This window comes from Octopus bimaculoides, chromosome 12 (assembly GCF_001194135.2).
Source record: "Octopus bimaculoides isolate UCB-OBI-ISO-001 chromosome 12, ASM119413v2, whole genome shotgun sequence".
Lineage (NCBI taxonomy): Eukaryota > Metazoa > Mollusca > Cephalopoda > Octopoda > Octopodidae > Octopus > Octopus bimaculoides.
In genome coordinates, this window is record NC_068992.1 from 64,431,931 (window position 1) to 64,439,516 (window position 7,586).

The 7,586-nt window shown below is 34.8% G+C and overlaps 1 protein-coding gene across 7 annotated transcripts in view; it reads left to right on the top strand.

Moving 5' to 3' along the window:
• LOC106884491 (chloride channel protein 2) overlaps positions 1 to 7,586 on the top strand; it is a 154,668-nt gene that overhangs the window by 132,629 nt on the left and 14,453 nt on the right. For all 7 annotated transcript variants that reach the window (XM_052972228.1, XM_052972230.1, XM_014935906.2 and 4 more), the window contains 2 exons: positions 2,064 to 2,190; positions 3,046 to 3,128. In XM_052972228.1, coding sequence (XP_052828188.1) covers positions 2,064 to 2,190; positions 3,046 to 3,128 — 210 coding nt within the window. The remainder of the gene's footprint in view (positions 1 to 2,063; positions 2,191 to 3,045; positions 3,129 to 7,586) is intronic.

Genomic DNA, 7,586 nt, shown 5'->3' on the forward strand with positions numbered 1-7,586 from the left:
CTATAGTAGAAGACACTTGCCCAATGTGCCACACAGTGGGACTGAACCTGGAACCATGTGGTTGGTAAGCAAGCTACTTAACATACAGCCACTCCTGCAATTATACTATACATAATAAAACTAGTAATGGCTATTAAAATAAAATGCGAGATAAGAATATATTGTGGCTAAAGACATGTTTGAAGAAGAAGAATTTCTAATGTTATATTTGGCATTAGGAAGGGCATTCAGTTGTAAAAATCCTGCCTGGTGCAGTCTTCTGCCTAGCCAGCTCCTGTCAAACTGTCCAACCCATGCCAGCATGGAAAGCGGATGGCAAATGATGATATTTATGTTTTGAATAGTATTTTGTAAGTGTGCAGTCTTGTTTGTTTTCTTTGTTTCTTCGTATGTTGTGACCTCCATTATATTTTGTTTTGTAATATTATTTACAATTGTTGTGTACTTTACTCTTCAAAAAATTTAGACTGAGTGGAAAAAGAAAGTACAGTCAGTATTTGAGTGAATATTTGAAATATGGATTTATTCCATCTCTAAATAACGAGCCATTGCTACTATGTTTGATATGTGAAAAAAAAATGTTCTCAAATGAAACAATGACACCTTTGAGAATGGTCGAACATTTACAAAAGAAAGTATCCAGATAAAGGTGGAAAAGACGGGGACTGTTTTCGCCAAATGAAAAATGATTTTAAGAACTATCTTACTCTCAAAGGATTTCTGGGTTGTTTACCAAACAAACTAGGCAAATAGAGGAGGGGTTGGTTATTGTTTTATAAACTTTCAAAATTAATTGCAAAATTTGGAAAACCACAGACTATTGGTGAAACTCTTCTCTTACCAGCTATAAATGAAGTTTTGCATGCTATGACTTATCCAGGTAAAAGTGCCAAAGCAGCACCATTCCCTCTCCGTAATCGAACAGTAGCAGTAAGAGTAGATGACATGGTGAAAGGTCCTTGGACTACGTTGCCCAATGCATCTTTTTTTTTTTTTTAGATAATAGGGATGCGATTTTAGAGAATTTAGCTACAATGTCTAGCATGTTGAGTGATCATAGAGCTCCATCGTTAGTCTGTGTTAGTATTAATTAATTATGTAATTCACTCAAGTTTAATGGTAGTTTACTGTTTAGTTAGATTGTTGCTAAGATTATAATCTTTGACTTCTTCAATTAGTTTATTGTCATTACATTCATTTTCCTCCACATGGCAATAGAAGAAAATCAATGTTATTATTATTATTATTATTGTTGTTAAGGTGAAGGTTGGTAGAATTGCTTGCATGCCAAACAAAATGCTTAGTGACATCTTTATGTTCTGAGTTCAAATTCCACCATGGTCAGTTTTACTTTTTGTCATTTCAGGGTTTGATAAAATAAGTACCAGTTGAGTACTTTTCCAATGTAATCATCTTAGCCCCCTCCCTCCAAATTTCAAGTTTTGTGGCTGTAGTGAAAAGAATTATTATTATTATTATTATTATTATTATTATTATTATTAAGGTGGCAAGCTGGTAGAATTACCTGAGTATCAGACAAAATGCTTAACATTTTTCTGACTGGTTATGTTTTGAGTTCAAATTCTCTTGAGGTCGATATTTTACCTTTCATCCTCTTGGGGTTGATAAAACAAGTACTAGTTGAGTGCTGGGGTTGATGTAATTGGCTTACTCTTTCCGACCCAAAATTTCAGGCCTTCTCTCTATAGTAAAAATAATTATTATTATCACCATCTTCAAGGCGGTGATCTGGCAGAATCATTAGCATGCTTGGAAAAATGCTAAGTGGCATTTTGTCTGTCTTTACATTCTGAGTTCAAATTCTGCTGAGGTTGACTTTGCTTTTCATCCTTTCGGGGTCATTGGAATAAGTATCAGTTACACACTAGGGTCGATGTAATCAACTAGTCCCCTCTTCCAAAATTTCAGGCCTTGTGCCTATAATAGAAAGGATTATTATTATTATTATCACTCCTCCTCCTACTACTACTACTACTACTATTATTTCCACTAAATTAGCAGTTTTGTTGTGATATTATAATAAATCAAACTTTTGGTTCTAGCTAAATCTGAAAGAGGACACAGACTACCATTATGACACGCTCCAGTTGCCATTAAGGTCAATTCTAAAGAAAACCAATTCTGAATCACCATTTCTCAGTCGAAGAGCCAGTACAGGAGATCTTAGAAGTAAGTACTCACAAATTGTACCATACTGTTTTTGTTTTTTTGTATGTGTATGTGGCTATGTGGTGAGAAGTTGGCTTCCCAACCAAATGGTTGTGGGTCCAGTCCCACGTTCTAGTTAAGAAATTAACAATTGGAAGAATTATTCCCTATAGAAACAAATGATTCAACAAATAGACCATTCCCTCCATTGTAAATATGGAAAGCTAGATGTGAAGCTGTAAAAATTAGAGGAACTTATATCTTCAACATTCAAGAGAGGGGATTTGAGAGATGAACATGAGGAAGGAATCTTCAACATTCCAGAGAGGAGGATTTGAGAGGGAAAGGGGAGGAGGGAAACTTCAACATTCCAAGGTGAAGTGAAATAGTTACATCCAGGAATCAAAATTGGGCCTTAGAATGAGCTCACTTGCCATAGCTTTTAGCCATTTCATTATCATATTTCTAATAAGACACACTGCCTTTGTTTCAATTAATTTTGAAAATAATAAAGAATTTAATTAAAATAACTTTGTCATTTAAAAGCTAGTGTTTGGAACATAAACAAACATGAAATTTTGGTGGAAGGTTTTAATTTAGATAGTCTTAAAATGAATTTCTATCTAAGAACTAGGGGCTGTGTTAGGCAGGTTGGTAGTTAATTTCTACTTTATCTCTCTTTCCCTAATATAGTTCACTATGAATGATACCAATTCTCTTGGAGAAGATAAATAGGAATGGTGCAGAGACTAATAAGGGTTATTTTAATTAGGAATGGTAGCTTTGTGCCCATTTGGGTATTTAATCTTCAGAAATTTCTTTTTTTGTTCTCTGTATCTCTTTTCCAACGTTCTTCATTTTATTATGTATTTTTAGTGGATGGTGATCTCTTTTACCGAGATCTTGCTGCCAAACAGAGAAAGGAAAGTATTGTTGAAGATGTACCGTTTGTTTTCAAGGTTAGTAAAGCATTTTCAATTTTTCTTATAATTTTATTCGTTTTCTTTTACAAAGACAAATCAGTTTTTGACTTTTTCTATTCAAATAGGTTTTTAACCTAATATTTATTCTTTAACTGCTTCAAGATTCACTGTTCCAAAAAAGGATTATTTCCTTATGATCATTTTTGATTTTTAGATCACAAATAAAAATAAATCTCCAACTTTTTTTTTTTTGTGGAAACCTTCCTATAATTATGAAATACAATTTTTTTTACCTTTTCCAGATTTCTCTGTTAATATCTTTCATCCTTCATGTTGTACTGTCTATATTCTTTACAGGAAATTTCTAACACTTTCTGCTATTTCAATGTATTCGAAATACACACAGTTCTATGTTCATGTGCAGCTATTACATTACATATTCAAAGAGTGAGAGATTATCTGTTCTTATGTGATTTTTTTTAATTTAAAAAAAAATGTGGGTCTGTTGTTCTTTTTCTGTCTCAAATTGGCATATATGATGTCTCTGATATCATTAACTTAACCCGTTTGTTGATATTTTTCTGTTGAAATACTCTGCCTTTCTTTCAATTAATTTTCATTATAACAAAAAAGAATAAAAATTGGTAAAATAACTTTGTCATTATTAAGCTGGTGTTTAGAACATAAATTAACACACAATTTTGATGGAAGGTTTTAATTTAGAACATATTAAAACAGGAAGTTTATATCATAGAACCAGGGATGGTCTTAAATAGGTTTTATCATTAACACACTGTTATGTGATTCCATTTCCATGTCACAAGTTTTGACATCCTTCTTAAGCTAACATGATGCTGTTTAATGTAAGGCAATGATGTTGTTACTCACCAAACCTATTTTCACTGTAAACACCTAATTCTTTGTATTTACAGTTTCGAAAACAATTCTATTTCAAAGTCCATACATATTCAACGGTAAATATAGCAAAATGCTTATAAAGCTGGTATGACTTCTTTGCCAAGAACATAATGTTTGACTTCCATAGCCTTCTGCTGATGCAAATGTATTTTCATCCAATCACAGCTCCTTTGTTGTTTGAAGGTTTGGCAGTGTTAAGAGCAATAGTGTTTTTTAGTGTGAACGTGTGTATATGTGAGGATGGGAGAGGGGAATATTAGCCACTTTTTAAGCCCCGATCCTCCGGATGTCTTATGAAAACTAAAAGAGTGAAATAAATCTGTATCCTTAAAGATTTAATGTGAATTGTAAGAATGGCATTACTAAAATTGTTAAAGTCTCATCAGTCTAAATTAATCATTTGTGTTGGTCGTTAAATTACTGTTTTTCGATTTAAGAATAATGTCTCAGATTTTTTGGTAATATAGTGAAAATGAGAGGTTGTGACATTCATACCTTTCCCTAATGTATTCTTAGCATATGTGTTATGTTCTGTGTTTTGTTGTTGATCCTTGGACTTGGTTTATTGTTGTTAAGAAATCAATAATTTGAATATATACCCATACTATAGTGACCATCACCACATAGTTTACCTCTGGTCAGTTATACTAGATATCTAGACTGACCACCACCACCAACACCCCGACAATTTACCTTTGGCCAGTTATACAAATTATTCACCAATACCACAGTGACCACCCCAACATAGTTTCTCCACTGGTCAGTTATATTAAATTTTCTTCTTCTTCTTCGGGCAGCTTCAACCCAGATATGCCTCATCTCGTCGTGTCGTGTATCTCTGTCCTCCATTGGCTTTGGTAGGTCTTCAATTTCACGTTGTGTGTCTGTGTGTCATCTCAGTGTTGTCTGTTTTCACGTTCTGAGTTCAAATTCCACCGAGGTTGACTTTGTATTTATCCTTTTGGGGTTCATAAATTAAGTACCAGTGAAACACTGGGGTTGACAAAAACAACTAGTACCCTCCCCTAAAATTTCAGACTTTGTGCCTTTAGTAGAAAGGGTTATTATTATTATTATTATTATTATTATGGCAGCAAGTTGGCAGAATTGTTAGCATGCTAGGCAAAATGCTTAGCAGTATTTTGTCTGTCTTCATGTTCTGAGTTCAAATGCTGCTGGGGTTGACTTTGCCTTTCAACCTTTTGGAGTCGATAAATTAAGTACCAGTTGCAAAATGAGGCTGATGTAATTGACTGGTCCCCTCCCCCAAAATTTCAGGCCTTGTGCCTCTAGTAGAAAAGATTACCATTATTATGGCAGTGAGCTAACAGGTTTGTTAATGTCAAATGAAATATTTTGTAGTGCTTAGTTATACTTCTTTACACTGTGTTCAGAACTTGCCAAGGTCAACTTAGCATTTCATCCTTTCAGAGGAGCCCATGCTATAAAGTAGCAGTCTGGGGTTGATTCAAGTGACCCCACACCACCTTCCAAAATTTTCACACAATAATAATTTTTATTGTAAGTTCTCTAACGATAGTGGATAGCTAATGAGCAAAACAATGGTACCTCTTTGCAGATACTCAACTTACTGAAACAACAGTCAAATATCCCTCAAGTTGTATGCTTTACTGTTGGACAGTGTAATCTTTCATATATCAGATGTGGTGTTCAGGGATAGACTGTCTTTGATTACAAGTTTGTTTGGTTTGGGGGCTCTACAACCAACTGATTAGCACTGTCCCCTTTACATGTCAATAGTGGAAATCCTTATTTTAAATTCTGTAAAAGGGTGACGGAATAATTTTCTTTTAGAGAATTTAAGAGAGCAGAGAGTTATTATTGTGTAACCACTCAAGATGAGCCCTCATCAATTTGAACTGTAGTACACAGGTAGATGATGTTGCTGTGTAGCCCTAGGTCAGTCCTGATCCAGCAAGATAATTATCGTTGTTGTTGTTGTTGTATAGCCCCAGGTCAATCCTGATCCACCTCTCCTGTGGCACACAGGTTTTGTTGATGTTGTGTAGCCCCAGGTAAGTTCCTGATCTAGCAAGGTAGTAGTTGTTGTATAACCCTAGGTCAGTCCTGATCCAATGATCCTATGTCAGGTAGTTCTTGTGTAGACCCAGGTCTGTCCTGATCCAGCAATCCTACGACACACAAGTCATTGTTTTTATTGTTGTGTAGCTCTAGGTCAGTGTATTGTGTGTTTGTGTTGTTGTTTTAGTCTCCTGTCAGCTGTGACTGAGCTGAGCTATAATCACAAGGCAATCCAACCATGATAACTCCATCTTTACTTTTCTTTGTTTCAGGAATAATGTACATTATACTATGTTATCCAACTTCCCTCTCTCTCCCTCGCTCTTCCCCACTTCCCTCATGGATGGTAAAATGTGGTTTCTTGAAGATTTTGATGCAATTTTTGAGATGCTCTTAATATCTTTTCTGTATTATGTGCATATTATGTGTGTGTATGTGTTGTGGATGCAGGTATGGTTGAGTGATTAAGGGACTCATTTTTCAGAATCAGGTTTGGAGATCAAGCCTACTGCATGGTCGGTGTCTTGGGCAAGTGTTTCTTTTTTTTTTCCTTTTGTTACAAACATTGGATTGACTCAACACTTGTGTGTGAAATCGGGTTGACAAAGATTGTGTAGAAGACTGTTGTACAGTTGTATACATATAATTCAAAATTCCAGCCTTGTCTCTTGTGTTATGTATACTCTGCCTGAAAATTTTATTTGTGGAATACTCAGCCACATATATGTTAGTGATGGAAGTAATACCAAATGGCAATCTTTATGTCCTACTCAATGTGAATGTCTTGTTAGAATGTTAACTACTGTGGTATTTGCCTTGAAAGACCCTCTCATGCAGATGTTCTGTGCTAAGGTCATAGCCATAGATTGTTAGCAGATGAGAACCGTCTGGCATGGGCATTGGAACTGTCAGATCACATGATTTCAGTGCACTGCACTTCCTCAGTGACAGTTGCCCACTTGCCAAATCTTACTATAAATGATATATATATATATATATAGAATTACAATGACTTTTCAGTCACTGATGTTGCAAGCAGCCAACAGGCTTACTAAAAAATAAATATTACTGGTAGAAGTAGTATTAGTACTGAATGGCGATTTTTATATCCAATTTAATGTGGATGTATTATCAGAATACTGAATACTGCAGTGTTTAGCATTCTAATAATACATTCGTATTGAGCAAAATACAAAGATTGCCTTTTGGTATTAATACATATAAATCAATTTGATAAGTAGCTTGGTTAGTTAGTTGAATAACTGAATGTTCCTCATTGAAACTAATGGAAGAAAATCCATGATGTGTGCTGTTATTTGGCCATAAGTTGGCTTTGAATGAGTAAACCTATGATCAAAAGCATTCCAGCTGTGACCATCCTGTCCTTTTTTGTATATCAAGGACTACATGATCTAGTGCAGTGGTTCCCATCCTGGGGTCTGTGGACTCCTGATGGTCCACAAAGGTAGTATTAGGGGGACTGTGAACTAAATTCAGAATTTCTTATATATATATATATATATATATATATAT